The sequence below is a fragment of the Neovison vison genome, chromosome 14 (genome assembly GCF_020171115.1).
Source record: "Neovison vison isolate M4711 chromosome 14, ASM_NN_V1, whole genome shotgun sequence".
Classification (NCBI taxonomy): Eukaryota; Metazoa; Chordata; class Mammalia; order Carnivora; family Mustelidae; genus Neogale; species Neogale vison.
The window spans coordinates 35,260,383-35,283,603 of NC_058104.1; the positions used below are offsets into that span (position 1 = coordinate 35,260,383).

The following is a 23,221-nucleotide window of genomic DNA, read 5'->3' on the forward strand; positions in this document are numbered from 1 at the left end:
CCAGGGTGAACTAGGGCTCTCCCTGGCAAACTGGGACATGCGGTCACCCTACACCTTGACCACTCAAAGATCCATCTAAGTTGACAGCCCTGAGTGGAATGTCCTATGTTGAGTCACACATCCAGCTGTGAGGCCCTGGTGGGGCCCCCCTCAATTCCTCTGCATCTCAGCTTTGTAAACAAGCACCTGGTGTCCCCGGAAGGTGCTGGTGGTCCATGAGAGTAATATGGGAGCCTCAGTTGTCACCGTTTATGTTGGAACACTGACGACACCTGATCTTAGAACCTTCCAACTTTCCTTCTTGACTAATGAAAACGTTCTTCGCAAATGGTTTTGCCATAGGACCACATTAAGCCTCCTCCTTCTCATCTGTGAAAAGGTCACGATAATACGGACGTTTGTTATAAGGTTACAGATAACTGTATGCGCCCAGGCCAGTGACTGACATACTGTATCTCGTCACTCAGAATTGTGTTTCACATTTTAATATCTCTACAATTGACCTGTATCCTGTGATCAATGGCAAGTGGTTTATTTTCAGTATTTTTTGTTTTGTTTTTTTACTTACTTGCTTCATAAAATAATGGCACATCTTAAAATCGATGCTTAGATTCGATAAAACATAGTAGATGCTTGATACATTAGTTATTATCATGAATTTTTAACTTACCAGACTTAATTTAATATTCTTAACTATTGTTAATATCGTTAAATATTGTTAACTATTATAGTATTGTTAACTATAACTATATTGTGGCTATTTTTTTTTTAAGATTTTATTTATTTGACAGGCAGAGATTACAAGTAGGCTGAGAGGTAGGCAGAGAGAGAGGAGGAAGCAGGCTCCCTGCTGAGCAGAGAGAGAGGAGGAAGCAGGCTCCCTGCTGAGCAGAGAGCCCGACGCGGGGCTCGATCCCAGGACCCTGGGATCATGACCTGAGCCGAAGGCAGAGGCTTTAACCCACTGAGCCACCCAGGCGCCCCATATTGTGGCTATTTTTTTAAATTCTTACTTTTTAAAAAAAAGATTATTTATTTATTTATTTATTTATTTATTTGAGACTGAGCAGGGAGCCCTTGAGCCATCCCAAGACCCTGGGATCATGACCTGAGCTAAAGGCAGATGCTTAACTGACTGAGCCACCCAGGCACCCCTGAATTCTTACTTTGATAATTTTATCAAAGTTGTAATATGTGTATCAATTCTGTAAGGCTTGTTACCAAATCAGCCGTATGCCTGCCCCATCTGCCCCATGAGACCACTTTCAGCTCTCAGATAATTCTTTTTTTTTTTTTTAATTTTTTAATTAACATATACTGTATTTTTATCCCCAGGGGTACAGGTCTGTGAATCGCCAGGTTTGCACACTTCACAGCACTCACCATAGCACATACCCTCCCCAACAGCCCTAACCCAACCACCCTCTCCCTACTCTTCCCCGGAACCCTCAGTTTGTTTTGTGAGATTAAGAGTCTCCTATGTTTTGTCTCAGATGATTCTTCTGATATTTATCACCAAATGTCTAAATAACATGCTTACATTGCTTTAGTTTTTTGGTTTTGTTTGTTTGTTTGAGATATTCCTGACTGGCTTCCTACTAAGGAAGGTAAGAAGTGAGCTGTAACAACCATCCCTACTTCCACCATGGGAAACACTCCCTACCCCAGTCCTCCAAATATTCATACTGTTATGGGACGCCTGGGTGGCTCAGTTGGTTGGACGACTGCCTTCGGCTCAGGGCGTGATCCTGGAGTCCCGGGATCGAGTCCTGCATCAGGCTCCCAGCTCCATGGGGAGTCTGCTTCGCTCTCTGACCTTCTCCTCGCTCGTGCTCTCTCTCACTGTCTCTCTCTCAAATAAATAAATAAAATCTTTAAAAAAAAAAATTTCATACTGTTATTATATTTCTGTGGAAATTAGTAAATAGCACTCACTAAGTTCTAGCTTAGTTATACACTCAACTATTATTTTGCCTTTTGAGGAAAATGTTCATAGTTAACAACTGCCTGAGGAAAAAATGTCTGGTTTCTATAATTTGTACCTAACTCAACTTCAAACTGTCCCTCCTTGCCACACAGACATGAAATATTTATTGCTTCAGTTTCTTGAAGACATTTCTTCCATAGCCCCTTATCAAGCCATAAACTGTTTTTCTTTTTCTTTTTTTTTTTTTTAAGATTTTATTTATTTATTTGACAGAGAGAGATCACAAGTAGGCAGAGAAGCGGGCAGGCTCCCTGCTGAGCAGAGTCCCGGATGTAGGGTTTGATTCCAGGATGATCCCAGGACCCCGGGATCACAACCCGAGCCGAAGGCAGAGACCTCAACCCACTGAGCCACCCAGGCACCCCTCTTTGTACTTTATTCTATCCTTGTACTTGATTAGTAATTTGGGCGTGTGAGTGTATGTTAAGAGCATTTCCCCCAGAATTTAGAAGGCATCATCTTCCAACTTCCAATGTTCCTGTTGAGATGATATCTGAGGTCATTCTGATTCTTGATCCTTTGTATGAAACTGGTTCTTTCCCTCTGGAAGCTTCCTGGATCCTTTGTCCTCAGTGTTCTGAAATTTCATGAAGATGAATCTTGGCATAGGTCTTATTTTATACAGTGTGTTAGGTAGTCATAGGCCTCGTTATTCTGGAAAACATATGTCCTTCAGTTCTGAGAAATATTTTTGAAAAATTTTTTTAAAAGATTCTCTCTATCGGGGCGCCTGGGTGGCTCGGTGGGTTGAAGCCTCTGCCTTCGGCTTGGGTTGTGATCCCAGGGTCCTGGGATGGAGCCCCGCATCAGGCCCTCTGCTCCGCGGAGAGCCTGCTTCCTCCTCTCTCTCTGCCTGCCTCCCTGCATACTTGTGATCTCTGTCTGTCAAATGAATACATAAAAATTTTAAAAATCTTCAAAAAAAAAAAAAAAAAAAGAAGATTCTCTATCCCCTCTATTGTGTCAAACTCCTGAATTAGGCTCTTAGACTTAAAATTTTTTTTCTTTTGTTATAGTTAAGACTATTACACTTGTTTTTTTCCCCCAGTAGATACTACTTAATATAAGAGCTCCAGGGAAGCCTGAGTGGCTCAGTTGGTTAAGCTGCTGCCTTCAGCTCAGGTCATGATCCTAGCGTCTTGGGATCAAGTCCTGCATCAGGCTACCTGCTCAGCAGGGAGCCTGTTTCTCTCTCTGCCTCTGCCTGCTTGTGTGTACTTACTCACTCTCTCTGATAAATAAATAAGATCCTTAAAAAAAAAATTAAGAGCTCTAACTCTCTAGAATTTAGTTTGTAATTGGGAAAACTGAAAATGTGCATGAAGTCAGAAAGAAGAAGTGTGTAGGAAAAAAACAAGTGGATGTTTCTTTCTTTCTTTTTTTTTTTTAAGATTTTATTCATTTGACAGAGATCACAAGTAGGCAGAGAAACAGGCAGAGAGAGACAGGGGAGAAGCAGGCCCCCTGCTGAGCAGAGAGCCCAATGTGGGACTCGATCCCAGGACCCTGAGATCACAACCTGAGCCAAAGGCAGCAGCTTAACCCACTGAGCCACTCAGGCGGCCAAGTGGATGTTTCAAACGGCTCATGAAAGGAAAATTCCAGACCCAGTCCTAACCAGACTTAGGAGTTTCTTTTGGTGACCTGAAATACTTGTACGTATGTCAAGGTAGAAGGAAAGAAACTAAACCTTTCTGGAACCCTCCTCACTGTATTACAGTGAAAGTTATTTGCTTGCTGCTAAATGATTTGTATACTGGTAGGACTGTGTTCACTTCTTTAAATTTTAATCAACACATGGCAAATATAATTTAGTAAAAATGACAACTATATCTACATGCAAGTTTAATTTCTATTAAAAGCCTGTTTGAAAATCTTACCTATGAAAATACGATCTTAGAACTCTGGCCCCAAATTTTAAATGGCCAAGTGAAAGATCATTAAAAAAAGCCACACATGGGGGCGCCTGGGTGGCTCAGGGTTAAGCCTCTGCCTTCAGCCCAGGTCATGATCTCAGGGTCCCGGGATTGAGCTCCATGTCAGGCTCTCCGCTCAGCAGGGAGGCTGCTTCCCCCTCCCTCTCTCTGCCTGCTGGTCTACTTGTGATCCCTTTCTCTCTGTAGAATAAATAAATAAAATCTTAAAAAAAAAACAAAAAAACCCACACACGGTTGGGGGTGTCAGCTGGAAGAACACGTGACTGCTGGTTTGGGGATTGTAAATTCAAGCCATGTGTTGAGTATAGAGGTTACTTAATGATAAAATCCTAAAACAAACCAACCCCCCCCCAAAAAAAAAACTACACAAAAATAACCTTGGGCTGTTCTTAGCTAATTTCTCCACAAAGCAAAAGTGGTAACATTTTAAGTGTTTTATTGTAGAACAATGTACAGCTCAGTTAGCCTGTTCCTCTGACTTCTAGAATTTTCTCTCACATTTTTCATCTTTTGGGGGTTTTTTGGTTGACTCTGTGGGAAACAAAGGCAGAAGGAAGTGTAGATAAAATTAAATGTCCTTATAACTTGTAGCCCACGGACAAGGTCAGAGTATAACCTCTTGGACGCTCCCAACTGTCTTAATGCTCGTGTCTTGCTAGAGAGAGAAACTACCTTGGGTTGACAATAGCAAGACCTCGAAACCCTCTGAGTTTCTTTAGCAGATGAAAATCCTTTTGTAACTTCCCTTATCCTTCCTTACTCCCCTCAACCCCAAAGTCTATAATCAGTTGCTCCTTACAATCTGGGGGCGGCAGTAGCTCTGTCCCTGGGCTTTAATAAAATCACCTTTTTTTTTTTGCACCAAAGACGCCTCGAGGACCCTTTCTTGGCCTTTGGCTCCAGACCCCAACAGCATTATTTCAAAAAAAAAAAAAAATCACAGATATTGTTGTTCCCCTTCCTGGGAGATTCCTTCCATTATTTTCCAACCCTTAAATTAAGTTACTGTAAGAATTTCTGTAAGAATATACTCAATTTACAAGTGCTCTTTTGTTGCATGAATTTTTTTTTACAAGTATTTTCTGCACTGTTGGTATGTGTGTGTGTGTGTGTATTTAAGATTTCATTTTATGTATTTGAGAGAAAGAGCAAGAGCAGAGGAAGAGGGAGAAGCAGACCCCACACTGAGGAGGGAGCCTGAGGCTCAGGACCTGAGCCAAAGGCAGACACCCAATCGACTAAGCGTGAATTTTGCGTGAATTTTTAGAATTGCATCTGTTCTTTTTGTGGATGCAAAAAATTTTTTTTATTTTTAAGTAATTTTTACACCCCACACGGAGCTCGTAATCACAACCTGGAGATGAAGAGTCACTAACTCCTCCCACTGAGCCAGCCAGGTGCCGCTCAGTATCATTTTTTTTTTTTTCTTAAGATTTTATTTTAGAGAGAGACAGCATGAGCAGGAGGTGCGGGGCGGGGGAGGGGGGGAGAGAGAGGAAGAGAACCTCAAGCGGACTCCACACTGAGCTTGGAGTCTGGGGTTTGGGGGCTGAGGTCCTTCCGCTGAGGGCTACCTCCAGCTAGGTTCATTAGGAGGGAAGACCTTTTTAAGTGATCATTGCAGACTCCCTAGGGGTTTCTCCAGTTGTCTGCGCTCTGCCAGGAGAGTCAAAGGCAGGCTGCCAATGCCCAGCAGCAGAGGGGGGAAAGGAGGCTGGTGAAGCCTTTACACCCAATATGGTAACTTCCCCCTTAACCCTCTTTTCTGTAAAGCAGCCAGACTCTCTACTCTGCCTGGCCTCCCAGGGTTCTGCAGGGTGATGGACAGGAAGCCAGTGGGCTACATGCAAAGGTGAGCTGGTCTGCTACCTTGTCTTTCAACTGACCCTGTATTTTTAGCCCCGTTTCACTTCCCCTTCCCCAGGTTCCTGGTACTAATGCCTCACCCTTTGGGGTCAGCAGAGTTCTCATGAGTTCTCAGCGCTAATCCAACTATAATCCCTCTGCTTTCCAGCCCCATGGGCTTCTGCCATTAAGAAAATCTCTTTCCTTGTCACCTTAATGAGGCCTCTGGAGCCAATGGACCTAAGCGTGTGACTTCAATGCACTATGCTTAAGTTCCAATTACTTTAAGTTAAAAAAGCATTAGTTTGAAAACCAAATGAACATACCGGTGACCAAGATTTTCTTAAATTCTGGATCACAGAGCATCTCTAACGTGCATTATCTTCTCTGAGGTGGATGACAACTCTGAAATATAAAGATTATCCTTTCTATCTTATGGATGGGAAAAACGGGGGAAAAAAAGAGGTTCACACACTTTAGAGCAAAAGGACCACATAGGGCCAAATCTAGACAAAAATTTAAAAAAAATTAGAATTTATTAGAAATATTAAAAATCAGGAGAACCTGCATTCACACATCCGATTTCAGCAGCTCTTGAAAGACTGGGAAATGGGGCGACATGGTGCCCACACACTTCCCTTGGTGACAATCACTTGGAGCTGAATCCCAGCTAATCCTTTCAGGTGGGGCCTGTCTCCCCCACCCCCGCCCCCCCACCAGCTACTTCATCCAGTCTGTCCCTTGTTACCAGGAGACATTTGAATTTGAAAGGGAAAACAAAGAAACCACTTTATTTGAAAAGACCATATGGAACTGAATACATATGCAAAAATAAATCTGTAACACAGGCCACTCCCCTGGGCCCCACCCAGGGTCCACCTTGACTAGGTTAAATGGTTACCTTGAGAGTAGAAATAGGAGTAACAGGCACAAATCCATGCAGAGAAAATGCATATTTTGTCTTCTTTCCCCCACACAAGCTGCATATGCCTTTGTAAACATGTGTCCATTTGTAAAGCAAGTCCAGTACCACAGACAAATGTGCTGGGATGAAAGGAAGTCATTAAGATAGCAAGGAGGGCACTTTACCTGGCTTGGTTCCCCAAGTTTGCATTTGGTGATGAATCCCCACAGTGCCTCAGGGGAAGGCAGAGGGGGGCGGTTTTCAGATGTCCAGGGGTTTGAGATTCCCCCCCCCCCACCTTACATCCATAAAGTCTGCTTAAAAAAACAAAACAAAACAAAAAACCTACAGCAAACCTGAAAGGGGCATTACACTCTAATCTAATTTTAAATTTTACCCCCAGGATCCTCTAAGTAACAGCAGCTTTCAAATCCTAGCTGTAGCTAGCTGCTAACCAGCAGGGTCACTGTGAGAATTTATCTTTCAAAACCTTGGTTTCTCCATCTGTATGGCAGATACAGGACATATCCCAGACTTTGCTGATATCCTGAACCTGTTCTTGCCCTTAAAGATAGTCTCTGATGTCTTCTCAGTTGGGCTGGAATGTCCTGGGGTTGTCTTTTGTTTCTGCATGTCCAGAATCTGTGGGGGTGGGAGGGGAATGCCCTCACCAGCTTTAGCAGGCACAAAACTAGGTTTTGAAGGTGGGATAAGCTCTTCTACCGGCTCAGATCAATCTGGGCATCATGCAGATCATTGGACTCTCACTGGTCTTCAATAAGCATTTGCTAAGCTCTTTATCCAGGCCTTCCCAGTCTCCTGGAAGAGAAGCTGGCTGAGTTAAGGGCGTGGAGGTGCGTGGGTTGGAACTGGAGGAATGACACTGGAAGCCAATGCGGATAACAAATCATTAACTGGGAGGAAGACACAGAGCCACGGATCAGGTGCTGTGACCAGGGCTGGCTCTCCGTTTGCTCACACATTTATCTCCAAGGGCTTCCTCTGCCAAGGCACTGTGTTTTTGAGCACTGGGAGCTGAAAAACTGGTATTGCTTTTGACTTCCGGGTGTACTGCAGGAACCCCCTAGTCAAGGCTTAGAGCCGAGTGGGCAAACCACTGCCTAGGCAGGCTGTTTTGGTAAGAAAAGTTTTACTGGAACATCAGCCAAACTCATTCATTTACATACTGTCCCTGGGTGTTTCTTCCCTACGATAGCAGGGTTGAGTAGTTGCCACAGAGACCCCCAGGACCTACAAAGCCTACGATTATTTACTACCTGGCCCTTTACAGAAGGTAAGAAGTTAGGTCACAATCAAGCCATTTCTCACTTACATTTCCCGTACGCAATTTAACTAACTGTATGCACTGGTTTAAAACACACAAATGAAAAACCTAACGTAAGCCAACCCCCTTGATGGGCTGCAAATGAAAAAGGGGTGATCAGTCCCCACTTGGAAAGAAAGCTGGGTGTGGTGAATCCATACACAAAAATGAGGGAAACTGGAATTTACAGATGTTCTAAAGGATTTTTTTCAAGGGTAATTCTGAGCCTGCTTGATTTTTTTCCCCCTCTAGTGCACACTCTGAACTTTGGAACCAAAGGTTCAAATGCTGGCACAGGTTCACGACTCCACAGCACTTAACAGTAATGTGTTGAAAGAGCTGTTTTAATGGACAGATAAGAAGGGTTTGTATGTCACGTTCTGCTTTTGTTTTGTTTTGTTTTCATTCTTAAGCACAGAAAGAGAGGCCGCTTCAGCACTTGGGCTTGATCAAAGCAGTGTGCTCGCTTTGCCTTGACACACACGCTGAACTCATACTGATATTAAATCTTACTCCTTTTCAAGGGAAAGCTCATTAAATACAGAGCCTCAGCTTGGCCCTGGGGAAACTACTGGAACTAATGAGTGTTTATAGTTCTTGCCCTCTCATCCTCAAACATTTTAGACAAATCTCAAGGGGCTGCTGCTGAAATCATCCTGCTGCAATCTGCAAGAAAATCAGTGCAGCTTCAAGCAGAAAATGGAAGGACAGGGGCTGGGGAACAGAGCCTACATAGGAATGTCAGAATGTCAGATGCTAAGGAACCACAGAGGAGCACTATACAGAGATACTTGGGTTAAACACTGTGGATGCTGCCACTGAGATGGGAAGTTATGTATGTCTGCTTGGAGGAAAGGCTCCAATTCCAAACAGCTGTCCTCACACGTTCAAGATCTGAGGTGCACCCACTTCTACACTAGCTGGAGAAGTTAGAGGTAGTAAATGTGTGCATTCAAAAAAAGTCAAACCTGCTTTATAAAGCCCACTGTAAAATGCATGCTGAAAATGGAATTTGGCTGTATTCCAGAAAATCAGTTGCATTTGGGAAGAAAATTAAATGAGGAGATTAGTGAACGGTCAGTGTGTGTAGGCCTTTGCCAAGAGCGGAAGGGGGCCTGGGTACTGAGCAATCGCACATCCGCAGAAGGATGGCATGCGTGCTCCCAAGTGCTCTGAGAGGTAGGGCTCCGCACTAAGTCATGAAAATCCACACCCCATGGAAAGCTACGGTGCAGCTCTACCTTCCCCATCACAGCTCAGGAGACAAGTTCTGTGGGCCTGGTATTTCATTTCAGTTCAGCCTGAAAACACCAGCGAGCAAAGCCCAAAGTCCTATTTTTAACCCACGGCAGAAAAGCACTTTCTTATAGCTCATGAAAAAATAAAAATTAAAAAAAAAAGGGGGGGGGGGCTTTTTCAACCCCCGCTCCCCAAGATGCTGCCCTAAGGGGCAGCTGTAGTGTCTTCGCTAATAGCAAAGACATTTTCAAGAGTCAGACAACGAAATACAAAAGTTGATTTACAACACACTCAAAATACCTGCCCCTCCCCTCCAAACACCCCCTCAGCAAGGCAGTAAGTCTTTTTTTCCTTCTGTCTCAGCGCTTCTGCTGGGGGCTGGCCGGCCGGGATTTTCCGGGCAAGCTACTCCTCCATCTGCGCCCAGGCCTCCTCCGCCTTCTGGTAGTACTGGTTGGCCAGCCGGCCCTTCATGGCTTCCATCGCTGCCTCGGCTGCCTGCGTGTACAAGTCGCCTGAAGAGCAAAGTGGGGCACAAAGAGGTGAACCGCCTGCTGTTCCCGCCAGTCTCCCCCCCCCTCACCCCGTCCCCGACCCCTCCCTGGGAACTGCCATCCTCAATTACCCCTCATCCCTTTACAGCTCACAGAACCCGCGTGGGCACGTGATTCAAGCCTGGCCAATCAGAGCACCCTTCCGATTCCCACCAGGCCTTACGGACTTCTGCATAGCCAATCAGGCATCCAGACTTAAGCACAGCCAATCAGAATAAGCCATCTCCATGAGTTCAGTGATTGGTTCAGGGGGTGGGGTGTGTGTGGGGGGTTCCATTTGAGCCAATGAGAATCAGGCTGGGGATTCTGACAAGACTAATTGGGAGGAATGCATGGGAGAAATAAAGTAGAAGAAGTAAAGACTATGAACAGCCTCGTGTCAGTTCTGGAGAGGTTTTACTTCCAAGAAAATTTGTGCAACATGTATAAAAACACTTGGTTTTCTTTCTTTTTTTTTTTTTAATTTTTTTTTTTTAAGATTTTATTTATTTATTTGACAGACAAAGATCACAAGTAGGCAGAGAGGCAGGCAGAGAGAGAGAAAGGAGGAAGCAGGCTCCCTGCAGAGCAGAGAACCCGACATGGGGCTCGATCCCAGGACCCTGGGATCATGACCTGAGCCGAAGGCAGAGACTTTAACCCACTGAGCCACCCAGGCGCCCCAAAACACTTGGTTTTCTGAATTTAGAAATTTCACATAAGGATTATAGAATTGCATTATAGATTATAGAATTGCATTATAATAATTGCATTATTATTTGCTTAGTTTTTTTTTTTAACTTTCAAACTTTTAAATTTAGGCTCATCCTATGGAATCAGGAGGTCAGTATGTTTATTATGTAACAGAAAAAAATATATATATAACGTGCAGATCAACAGATGTGTGGATAAACAAAACACGCTGTATCTGTATGCTGGGATATCATTTGGTAATAAAAAGGAATGACGTACAGATGCATGTTACAATATGGGTGAACCCTGAAAACATGATGCTGAGTGAAAGAGGCCAGATACAAAAGACCACGTAGGGTATGATCCCATTTATATGCAACATCTAGGTAAATTCATACTGACAGGCAATAAGTTGGTGGCTGCCAGGGATGGGGGTAGCAGGGAAACGGGGACTCACCACTAACAGGTGACAGAAATGTTCTGAAATTAGATAGTGGTGATGGCTGTACCACATGACGAATATACTGAAAGCCACTGAACCATACACTTAAAAATAGTGAATTTTATGTAATAAAAGTGTCCGTTCAATTTTTAAAACTGCAGAAGTATCAAACTCCTAATATGTAACCATTAAAACAAAAGTGTTCATCCGCATACCAGCTCCATAAAGCGGTAGGAATCGCTCTCCTCTCCAATGAAAGATGAGACTCAGTCTTGTGTCTCGCTGTAATTCCCACTGAGGCAGGAATTACATCCCTCCCGGCCCAGCTCGATCCCCCCCACCCCCACCCCACCAGGGGCTGCCCAGTCAGGCCCTACCTGATCTCTGTGGGTCCTTCTCGAGCCCGCAGCCGCCAGTGAACAGCATCTCCGCCTCCCTGGCCAGTAGCGTGTACCGAGGCTCATCCTGCATCCCGTCGTACTCCCCGCCCTCGTCACAGTCCGTCATCTCCAGGGCAGTGTTGTACCAGTGCAGAGCCTCTGGCCAGTCCTGGCACCTTCCAGGACATGGAAAGGAAAAGTTAGAAGTTACCATGGCAACAGGCAAGAGGGAGGAGGTCCATCAGCAGGAGGGACACGTCAGGGATCTCAGCGGGGCCACGACCTATGATTCATGACCCCCCAGTGCCCAATGCTACCACATCTAAAGGCTGTCATTCGTACTGCAGATTTACATATGAAGACAGCAGTCAAGTAGCTTTCCCTAGCAAGACTGGTATATTACACAGTTTTCCAACAGATGTGTTGAGGGGGGTTGTTTTTCTAGTTTGTACAAAGTCACATTCTGGGCTAGCATTAGCAGTGGCTGGGACATCAGCCAATCCGCCCTATGACTCAAGTAGGAGACGAAGTGGGTGGGGGACCTTTTGCCAAGGCCTCTGCCGGTGCTGGGGCCAGCTCCGGCTCTCCTCCAGCACAATCCGGAGCTCTCCCCAGAATAGCGGGCTTCTCTCTCTGCTTCTGCCCCTCTACCCTCAACTCTTTCTCCTACTATAGCACAAGAACGGCCAAGCCACCAAGGGCAGACATGTTCCACCCACCTCTGAACAACACGAAATACTGAGCAAACAGGGCAGCGGGCTCTTTTCTTGGAGTGTACTAACTATGTAAGTAACTATTTATAGCACATCAGGAAAGAGCAAAGAAAGATGCAGATAAGAAAGTCTGTGGGTCTCATGAAATGTTCCAGGAGCCACAGTGCCAGTGCCTTGCTGGCCTCTCCTCTAAGGTCCTACCTCAAACCTCACCAGGGGCCACCCCCGTCTTCACTCCCACTAACCTTCCTCTACGCGAGACTGGCTGGGCCCCCTTCTCTTCCCTGAACATGCGAGACCCCATCTGCCCCTTGGCCTTTGCACCTGCTGCTCCCTCCGCTTGGAGCGTTCCTTCTCTGCCTTTCCACACCTGACTCCCCATCCCCCCAACCTCGGTTCCTATGTCACCTCTTTGGAAGCATCATCCCCAAACACCTCATTTCCTACAACCACCCCAATGTGCAATTCTCCTGTTTACTTCTTCACTCATTTATCATGGTTTCTGCTGGCTAGAACATAAGCTCCAAGAAGACTGGAACTTTGTTTTGTCTACTGCTGCATTCTCGGGGCCTGGCAAATAGCTCAGCCTCCCTCAAGGAGGCCGAAGAATAAACATAACCACGTGGCTGGCTGGGATGGGGTTCAGGGGAGAATGCCGATTCCATCTTATTTCACAGAAAGGGCAAACCATCTGAAAATGATCGGTGACATACCTGACAAACTATGGTTTTAGCAGTGGACTGGAAGCCACCACACTACGTGAAGGGCAAAGCAGAACAGCCCCAAATGCATTACATGGGAAGGAGGAGAAAGGAACTAACCTCTGCCCCACCCCCGCCCCACCCCACTCTACCCTGAGTGGTCAGGTTGCCCCCCCTGCCTCAGGACTTCCAAGGACTTTTCCTTCCCGTCTTAAGTGGTAACTTCTGAGAAGGTTGAAACCACAGAAAAGCAAATTTGGGCCTACATGGGGCCCTGCCTTACCCAGAGCTGGCCCTTAATTAACGCTCCCTGAATGGAAGAGGCTGGAACTGCTTGGAATGAGGAAGAAGAATAAGAAAATGACTATAGCAGAAGCTAGAAAAGAAAATCGTGATAGATTCAACTATACGAATATTAAAAACCAGTTGCCCCAAACCCAGTAATGATGGCCAGCAAGTAGAAATGTGGCCCCCCTCCCCCCACAGGGATGGCAACCAGCCCTGAAAAACATTTTTTTTTTTTTAAAAGAGAAGCAGATGCCTAAGAATTGATAGCTTTAACATTAAAAAATTCTTAACAGGGGAGCCTGGGGGGCTCATCAATTAAGCCTCTGCCTTGGGCTCAGGTCATGATCTCTGGGTCCTGGGATCGAGCCCCGCATCGGGCTCTCTGCTTAAGTGGAGAGTCTGTTTCTCTCTCTCCCTCTCCCTCTTCTGCTCCCCCTGCTTGTGCGCACGCTCTCTCTCTCTCTCAAATAAATAAATAAATAAAATCTAAAAAAAAAGTTCTTAACAAATCAAAAACAAAACAAAACACTATCATCTTGAATAAAAAGTAAACAAAAGGCATGAGGAGAAAACACACAGAGGAAAGCCTTCCTAAGGACCTCAGAGACAAATCTGCAATGCCCACCTCCAGCCCCTCCCACCTGTGCCAGCCTTCCCCCCTGCGCTCAGTGGGCACCGTACATGTTGGCATTGGACCTGACGTAATCACAGCATGTCTTTTTTGTTCACCTCCTCTCCGTGCCAGTGGAGCTGAGAGTCCACTGAGAAGCCGGCTGGTGCACAGTACACTGGAGGGAGAAAACCCAAGATTTGGCCCTGTCACTTGCTAGCTAGGTGACCACAGGCAAGTCCCTTCCCTTCTCAGACCTAGTTGAGTCACCCACACAGCGGGGCTCAGAAGACCCGCTCTGAGTCCAAGAGATGCTGGTTCACTCACCCAACTACTAAGCCAGGCCCCGTGACAAGCGCTGGGATTAGAGAGGCAGGGGACACGATTCTTACTCTCAATGAGATAAACTCAGACACGAAGCTACGGTCCGAGTAAAAAGGGGCATTATTGTCACACAGTAGCTATCTGGTCAGTTTTGGGGCTGTGGGATCCATAGAACAGGAAGGATGCTACGTATCAAGACATTTTAGACACGGAGAGCTGCATATGACACGCTACCGTCCGTGGGCAGGGAGGGGAGATGAGACCTTGACCCAAAGAGAGGGGAGGTTCCAGACTGCTCCAACCCTGTAGGAGCAGACAATGGACATGCCTGCCCTGCTCCCGTCCAGAAAGCCATGGACTCCCAAGGACAGCAGGGGTGGCTGTGACCCAGTGGGAGCCACAGGGCTGGGCAATGGGTGCCTTGACCGGTTCAATCCCTTCAAACGATCTCCACTGTTGGAACCTCGGGGACTTCCACTGGCTAAGTCAAGGAGATGAGGTGAAGCTGCGCCACCCTTTCTTCCTCCCACTGGAGAAACCAGTCCTGACCCCTGAGCCCAAGGGCACAACTGGAAAAGTGCTGGCAACCCCCGAGTCGTAGCCTCCTGGGGACTCAGAGCCACTCTGGAAACTCACACTACGCCTGAATCACCCACAGCCAGAGCTTCCTCCCTTTCCTCTCTCTCTCCGAAGTGAAAAACAAAAATAAAAGTAGAGGGACGCCTGGGTAGCTTGATCTGTTAAGCGCCTACTCTTGGTTTCAGCTCAGGTCATGATTGCAGGGCTTGAGGGGTCAAGCCCTGCATTGGGCACCACGCTCAGCAGCAAGTCCGAGAGTCTCTTTCCCTCTCCCTCGGCAACCCCTCCCCACTCTCTTTCTCAAAAAAATAATAAAGAGTAAATAAAAATAAAAGTATTCTTTAAAAACATAAAAAATAATAAGTAAAAATAAAAGTTAGAAAGAGGAAACTATAACCACCCTTAATCCTATCATTTAGGAACAACTATTCTGGTGCAAAAGCAAATCCTTTCTTCGCACAGTGGCTAAGAGGCCCGTCATTTATCTCCTGCTATCGGCCATGCCCATTGGGAATTACAGGCATCTCTCAATTAACCCTCCCACAACCACCTGGGACACAGGTTAATTATTCCCATTTCATACCAGGAAGAGGCTGAGATCAGAGAGGAGAAATGACTTACCCCCAGCAAGAGACTGGGAATGGGGGAGCCAAGCCCAGAACCCGGGTCTGTGCTGATACTGAGGGGAAACCCCCACCTGCAGCCCAAGATCCCACCAGCACTACCTGAGCGACAGCCACAGTACCTGTCTGGGCTGAGGTTCTGGCCCGTGTCAAAAGCCCGAGCCACCAGGATCATGGACTGTCTGTCGCCAGCTTCGGCTGCCTTCAGTAAGTATTCGAATCCTTTGGTTTTATTCTCTTCTGTATCCTGTTAATACAGACCAAAGAGGGGAAGAGAGACAGAGATAAGGCAAGGAAGAATAGGAGCTTAGCCCACTCTATTTTATTTTAGAGAGAGAGAGAGAGAGGGAGAAGCAGGTTCCCTACTGAGTGGGGAATGTGATGAGGGACTTGATCTCATGAGATCATGACCTGAGCTGAAGGCAGACGTTTAACCGACTGAGCCACCCAGACGCCCCTGCTTGGCCCACTCACCTCTAGAGAACCACATGTTCTCCTCTCTCCAGGAGGGCTCTCTGCTTCCATTATATAAAGTTTTTATTTTTATGTATATGTATTTATTTTTTAAAGATTTTATTTATTTAGAGAGAGACAGCAAGAGAGAGCATGAGAGGGGAGAAAAGTCAGAGAGAGAAGCAGACTCCCCGTGGAGCTGCGAGCCCAATGCAGGACTCGATCCGGGGACCCTGGGACCATGACCTGAGCTGAAGGCAGTTGCCTAACCAACTGAGCCACCCAGATGCCCTATGTATTTATTTTTTAACTTTAAGAGTTTTTAACGGCTTTATGGAGATGTAATTCGCATACTGTACAATTCATCCATTTAAACCCACAATTCAGTGGATTTTCGTATAGTCACAGAATGTGCAACTATCACCATTATCAATTTCAGAATATTTTCATCAGCCCAAGAAGAAACCAAAACAAAACACCTCCACCGTCACCTCTCAAATGCCCCATCTCACCCAGGCCTAAGTAAACACTAGCACACTTTCTGTCTCTAGAAAGTTCTCTATTCTGGATACTTTGTATAAATGCAATCACGCATTACCTGGTCTACTGTGACTCGCTTCTTTAACTTAGCATAAAGCTTTTAATGTATCAGTGCTTTGTTCTTTTTACGGCCAAATGTTAACAGTCCACTGTATGGATAGACCATATTTTATTCAACAGTTGGTGGGCATCTGGTTTGTTTAAACCCTTTGGCTACTGTGAAGAATGTGGCTATGAACATCTGTTACAGGTTTTCACGCAGATGTGTCTTTATTCTTTTGGGAAGATACTTCGGAGGGGAACTGCTGGGTCACATGGAACTCTAAGCCTAGACTTTGGAGACGCTGTCCAACTGCTTCCCAGTGTGGCTGCCCCCCTGTTCCAGTCCCACCCACACTGCCTATTCCCACCTGCTTCCCTGCTGCTCCCCCACAATGCTTTTTTTTTTTTAAGATTTTTTTTTTAAAGATTTTATTTATTTGACAGACAGAGATCACAAGTAGGCAGAGAGGCAGGCAGAGAGAGAGGAGGAAGCAGGCTCCCTGCTGAGCAGAGAGCCCGATGCGGGGCTCGATCCCAGTCCTGGGAGCATGACCTGAGCTGAAGGCAGAGGCTTTAACCCACTGAGCCACCCAGGCGCCCCTCCCCCAAGATGCTTTTAAAGGCCAAGTCAAGGTCACAGTACTGTTCAAAAGCTGCTCTGTGGCTTCTCACCTCACTTTTGAGACAAATCCCAAACCTTCATATCAGCTCACGAGGCCCTTCTCAACCCTGGGGCTTCAAGACCACCCACTGCCCCCATACGCAGCCTCCTCCACCATACTTTCGCCAGCACGTGGCTGACCCACTAAAGGCTACGTTTCTTTGCCTCCCCTGTAGACAGAACCTGTGTCCTAACACAAGACGTCTATTCGGCGGCTGCTCTGTCACATGCTCTGTCCTATTTTTTCCCCCAGTGTATTAGAACAATGCTCAGCACAGGAAGTGCTCAATAAAGGCTAGTTATTTTTAATTCTTTGGAAAGATTTTATTTGTTAACTATGGTTTGTACTACATCCTTCCCCACCTGCAAAGTTTGCTTCATGAGAGCGGGAACCTAGGACAGGGCCAAGCGTAGGAGACTCAAAAAGCAAGTATGGAATAAATGAATGTCTCAGCAAGAAAACAACAATAAAAAGGTTCCAAAGAAGGGGGGCACTGGATAAAGTGGGTGATTGGCTTTCAAGAACACACAGCAGCTTCTCAGGGCTCACGCCTGTCGCTAAGCCATAAGCCTGCTGGGACAGAGTTCACTTCCTGCCTGCCTTCCCAGTCCTAACCGCAAGGCTCTGTCCAACCCCACTTCTGCTAGGGGAAGTGCCAGCGTCTGCTCACCAGAGACAGGCCATCGGGATGCCTACCGGCGGGGAAACTGAAACGGCTTCTCAATCCTTCTACAAGGTTGCCAGTGCGTGGTGTGTTTCAACAGCCTGAGGTCACGGGAGATGTCCCCCAGTCCTAGCTGCTCATTCTGGGCTTTGAGATCACTTTATTTGGGCCTCAGATCTTTCTGAGTGTCTGCTCTGTGCCAGGCTCGGAGACAGACGCTGGGGATACAGGCCAAAGGCAGCTGTACCCTAGAACCAGCTCTGTGCTCTTATGACAGCCGACTGGAATTATCAGGAACTCTCTTCCTTGAAAGATTTTATTTATTTTAGAAAAGGGAGAGCTCAGGACGGGCAGCGGGAGAAGGAGGGAATCTTAAGTAGGTTCCACACCTACTTGGGGGATGGAGCCAACAGCGGGGCTCCATCCCCCAAGCCTGAGATCATGACCTGAGCTGAAATCAACGCTTAACTGCTTACTCAGATGCCTAACCAACCGAGCCACCCGGGCACAGCTTAAAGATTTTATTTCCAAGTAATCTCTACACCCAACATGGGGCTCAAACTCAAAACCCCGAGATCAAGTGTCACACACTCCACTGACTGAGCCAGGCGCCCCTCCACAGATCAGAGTCTGATTGTTCTTTTTGATGAAAAGAAAGGGATGGAGAAAATATTGATAATGCAGATAAAACTTAAAAGCATGTCCCATCTGTAATCATGACATGGGGACTATTTAAAATAGTATTTAAGGGGCACCTGGGTGGCTCAGTGGGCTAGGCCTCTGCCTTCGGCTCAGGTCATGATCTCAGGGTTCTGGGATCAAGCCCCGCATCGGGCTCTCTGATCAGCGGGGAGCCTGCATCTCCCTTTCTCTGCCTGCCTCTGCCTACTTGTGATCTGTCAAATAGATAGATAAAATCTTAAAAACAAAAATAAATTAATTAATTAAAATAAAATAAAATAGTATTTAAATGATTCATTTTATTTAAACTATTAGTATTCAAACTATTAGTATTTAAAACTCTGATCTGGTTCAGCAAAGAAGTTGCTCACATCTGGGACGCCTGGGTGGCGCAGTTGGTTGGGCGACTGCCTCCGGCTCAGGGCGTGATCCTGGAGTCCCGGGATCGAGTCCCACATCAGGCTCCCAGCTCCATGGGGCGTCTGCTTCGCTCTCTGACCTTCTCCTCGCTCATGCTCTCTCTCACTGTCTCTCCCTCTCAAATAAATAAATAAAATCTTCAAAAAAAAAAAAAAAAAAAAGAAGTTGCTCACGTCTGACTGTCCTGTCTGTCACTTCTGCTCCTCCTGCCTGGAGGACTCCCACTCAGCTTTTAGGTCTAACTCAGAGGTCACCTTATTCATCTGTTCTGCAAGTGTACACGGAGTACGTACCGTGTGTCAGGCTCTGTTCTCACTGTTGGGGACACAGCTAGAAACCTGCTACCAGGAAGCCTCCACTGACCCCGCGACACTCACTCAGGGGCCCTTCTCCACCTGCTTCCCCCCAGTATCGTCTGCTTCTCCCTTCACACAGGGTCCTAACTGCCTAGAAACTGTCACCTTGCCCCTGTTCTCCAGGGGCAGAGCCTAATTCCACCAGTTCCAACTAACCGGCTTTGCCTGACCCCAAACTGGTGCTCAGAGGTTTCTGGGGCATGCACAGACCTGCAGGGTGGGGAGGATGATGACCGAGCGCCCTGCCGCCCCCCCTGCCCAGGGCTGGGTCCCTGCCACCCCCACCTTCAGAGAGACATCAGCCAGGATGTGGTGGGGCAGCTGGCAGCACATGAGCCCCAGACCCACAATGGCCTCCAGCTCGCCCAGCTCGGCTGCATGCTCCAGGTGGAAGACGGCTGACTCGCGGTCCCACTCCTCGTCCTTCTCGCAGAAGCGCCCGCCCTCGTGGTAGCGCGCCATGGCCAGATGCACCTGCCGCACAGACTTGGGTGTTGGCCCGGCTGCCTGGGCCGCTGCACCCCCGGGGCCGCCCAGCCAGCCTGCAGGAGGAAGAGATTAGCGGGGCAGAAGCATGGGCTGGGCTCTGGGTCAGTGGCAAGAGGGCTCCGAGACAGGCATCGCTGGTACCTTCCCTAGAATGGACTTCCCGATTTTCTTCTCAAGGTCCAGACCATTAAGCCTCTGCACTTCCAGGGCCACAGCGGAAGGCCTCGGCAGGTGGAGGCGGGAGGGGTTAAGGAGATTCCACTTGTCCACACAGACCTGCAGGAGAGAACAGGGCTGGAGGTTTATAGGTCAAGGAATGAGAGGCGGGGACGCAGGGGCCATGCCCACCGGTCGGCTGCTCCTACCGCACGAGCCTGGCTGGCAAGAGGCAAGGCAGCAAACCCTTAAGGTGTCAAATTTTCTTGGACAAACACGGCTCCATTTCTAATCCCTCAAATCCTGCCAATTTATGGGCGTCGAGGGAGTATCACGGCACAAATGCCAGCAGACACACTGCGGCCGTTCAAAGCGTCTCCCCTTCATTTATCAAGCAGGGTCTGGTTGGGGAGGTTGGACCCTAAGCCGCCCCGCTGGGCTGTGACCGATACAATGCACCAGAAAAGTCTGACTTCAGGCCCTGCCACAAATCCACTCTGCTTGCCTCTGTGCACTCACACGATGCTCTGGGGAATGGGTTTGGAAACACATCATGCCCCCAGCTAGACACTCTCTTCCGAAGGTCTGCATAGGACAGAGCCAGGCAGCGGCGTGTCCGTGTGCAATGAACACCCTGCAGGGCACAGGCGCCCCCGTGACAAAGAAGGGCCTGCCCCGATCGTCCACAGCCCCACGGCTGAACCCCCTACTCAGGTTGAACCTGAGACCTTGTCTAGGCGGTAAATACCGTGCGGTGTAAGTGATCTGTGTAGAGATACTTGCTGGCTAACGGGGGGGGGGGGGAAGCTGCTTAAGATCTCAGTTTTCTGGGGCGCCTGGGTGGCTCAGTGGGTTAAGCCTCTGCCTTCGGCTCAGGTCATGATCCCAGGGTCCTGGGATCGAGCCCCGCATCGGGCTCTCTGCTTAGCAGGGGGCCTGCTTCCTCCTCTCTCTCTGCCTGCCTCTCTGCCTACCTGTGATCTGTCTGTGAAATAAATAAATAAAATCTTAAAAAAAAAAAAAAAAAAAACTCAGTTTTCACATATGTAAAACGGGGATGAATTAACGTCAGCCTGTCTCTCTGGGTGGTTACAAGAACTAAATTAACTAATGCTATGACGTCACACGGACATAACTTCGACGTGTGAGCTGTGGCCCTTATAAACCACCCTCCAGGACGGGCTGGTCTACTCTTCTCTATTCCTCTCCACAGATGCCCCGGGGGCCCGCCCAGGTCAGGGGATCAAAAAGTATATGCCAAGGCGACTGGTTTCTTTGCAAAATCTTCCTTCAGCTGGTGTGTGAGGCGCCTGGGCAGGCAAGAGTGACAGGATTGGGGAAAAAGAGGCTGGAAAAGGCAAGCACGCAGCCACGACAAGGACGTCTCGGGGCGCATTACCCGTCCGGAGCTGCCCAGGCTGTCTTCGTCTGACTCGTACCTCCGGTTACCATTTGAGTGGCCCTGAGGGAGGAGGAGGGGACAGTGAGCCACAGAGCAGCTCCCTCCCAAGAACCGGCCCCCACCCCACCGCCAGGGGAAACCTCGCAGGGGACAGCCCTGCCCTCCCCATCCAGGGGACCCTCCTCCCAGGAACCCTCCTCCTAAGGGACAGGACTGTCCCCTAGGGAGGGCAGCTGGAACTCATGTGCGCCAAGCAGAGAGGATGCTGGGTAACAAGCAGGACTCTTGTGCCTGTGTGCCCACAGCCTTGCCCTCACCCTCTCTGTGCGCACAGATGGAAATGACTCAGCGGCACAGGACTGTGGCAGACGAGCAGGAAGACAACCTCCTTCTTCTTACCCAAGCTCCCCTGACAGTCTCACTTGCAGTAAGAAAACTGAGACCAAAGAGTTTCCGGCAAGCCTAGTGTGAAGGCTTAGGCTCCACTCTGGCACAAGGCAAAACCTCGACATGAAAGACACTGCCATAGCCACCCCTCCCCAGGATGCTGCGGGGTGGCCCTGGAAACCTGTCCTCCGCCGGAGAGACAGAGGAATACCGTGTGGGAAGCTGGGGAGCCTACTCCGCACCATCCCGACCCAGCAACCAGAGGTTCCAGCTCTGCCGTAAGAGCAGCCCAACATTTCCAACCCTAATTCCCTTCCTTGTCCCCTTACTAAACTTTCTGGTCCACATGACCCTGTTTTATCTTCTGCCCTGCATTTATTTGGATCTGAAATGATCTCGTGTATCCATTTATGTTCTGAAGACCACTCACGTCCCCATCCCCCACTTTTCCATTCTCCTGGACAGTGGGGCTCAGGTCTCATTTCCTTGGGGGTTCCTTACATGTTCGCGGGGCTCTGGATCATCCAGTTCACCCCTCTTCTCACTGGGGTAGCCACTGTCTCCACTGTTTTCAGAGTCCTATGGAGAGAAGATGATTCTAGGGTCTCAGTGGTCCTCTGAGTGGTGGTGGCTTCTGGACATCCCAGCCATTTGCTCTTTCTCCTTTGTTCTATCACCTCAGTTAACACTCTCCTCCTTCTGCCCTCGCTGGGTGGGTGACAAGGGAGCAGCACAAAGTAGCGGCAGAGAGCTTGGGCTCTGGGGCCAGACCGCCTGGGCTCAAGTCTGAGCTTTGTGACCCACCAGCTTGGCACGGGGCACCTGTTTCCTTAGCCATGGGATTCATGGGGCACCTACATCGAAGGATGGGGATGAAGTGAGGGGCCACCCACCGAGTATGTGTCACAGCAAGTGCTAACAGCAGCTCACCCATTTCACAGGCAGAAAAACAAAGGCTGGAGGATGCGAGAAAACCCACGGACACAAACGTAGCGCTGAGAACAATATTTACTACAGTGAAGTCCTCTACCCAAACCGGGACATGTTTTTTATTCTTCTAGATATTTCAGAATCTATAAAACTTCAGTCATTTGTCTACAGGCGTCGCATTCCGGCCATATCCGCATGTCGCCTGCATCCCTCTCCCACTCATACTTTCAAGTCTCCTTCTTTGTTCTACTAAGAAGTATTTAAAACATGCCACTAAGAACAGAGAATACTAAAATGAGCCCCCGTGCACCCATCGCCTGGCTTTGTCAGCTCCTAACATGAGGCCTTAGTTACTTCAGATCTTTTTTTTTTTTTTTTTTGGTTAAGATTTATTTATTTGACAAAGACACAGCGAGAAAGGGAACACAAGCAGGGGCAGAGGGAGAGGGAGAAGCAGGCCTCCTGCTGAGCAGGGAGCCGGATGCTGGGCTCGATCCCAGGGTACTAGGGTCATGACCTGAGCCGAAGGCAGATGCTTAATGACTGAGCCATGCAGGTGCCTTGGATCTTTTATTTTTAAATGAAATTAAAACATTACTGCTGGGGCGCCTGGCTGGCTCAGTGAGTTAAGCCTCTGCCTTCGGCTCAGGTCATGATCTCGGAGTCCTGGGATCGAGCCCCGCATCCGGCTCTCTGCTCTGCTCAGTGGGGATCCTGCTTCCCCCTCTCTCTCTGCCTGCCTCTCTGCCTACTTGTGATCTCTGCCCCCCTCTCTCTGTTAAATAAATAAATAAAATATTTAAAAACAAAAACCATTACTGCTAAAATCTCGACCTCTTGTGAGTCCTTCCCTACCCCATCCCCTTTCTGCTCCAGGTAAAACCACTTTTGTGAATTCATACTTACTATCTGTCTAT

The 23,221-nt window shown here is 47.9% G+C and overlaps 1 protein-coding gene across 4 annotated transcripts in view; it reads right to left on the reverse strand.

Annotated features, from left to right (window-relative positions):
• Positions 1-6,532: 6,532 nt before the first annotated feature.
• The window catches only part of EEF2K (eukaryotic elongation factor 2 kinase), a 68,461-nt gene continuing 51,772 nt past the window's right edge, over positions 6,533-23,221 (reverse strand). For all 4 annotated transcript variants that reach the window (XM_044234044.1, XM_044234043.1, XM_044234041.1 and 1 more), the window contains exons 12-18: positions 21,876-21,953; positions 20,985-21,047; positions 19,571-19,705; positions 19,226-19,414; positions 15,245-15,369; positions 11,282-11,460; positions 6,533-9,751 (exon numbers count right to left, since the gene is read on the reverse strand). In XM_044234044.1, the coding sequence (XP_044089979.1) occupies positions 9,642-9,751; positions 11,282-11,460; positions 15,245-15,369; positions 19,226-19,414; positions 19,571-19,705; positions 20,985-21,047; positions 21,876-21,953 (879 nt within the window). In that variant the 3' untranslated portion in view covers positions 6,533-9,641. The remainder of the gene's footprint in view (positions 9,752-11,281; positions 11,461-15,244; positions 15,370-19,225; positions 19,415-19,570; positions 19,706-20,984; positions 21,048-21,875; positions 21,954-23,221) is intronic.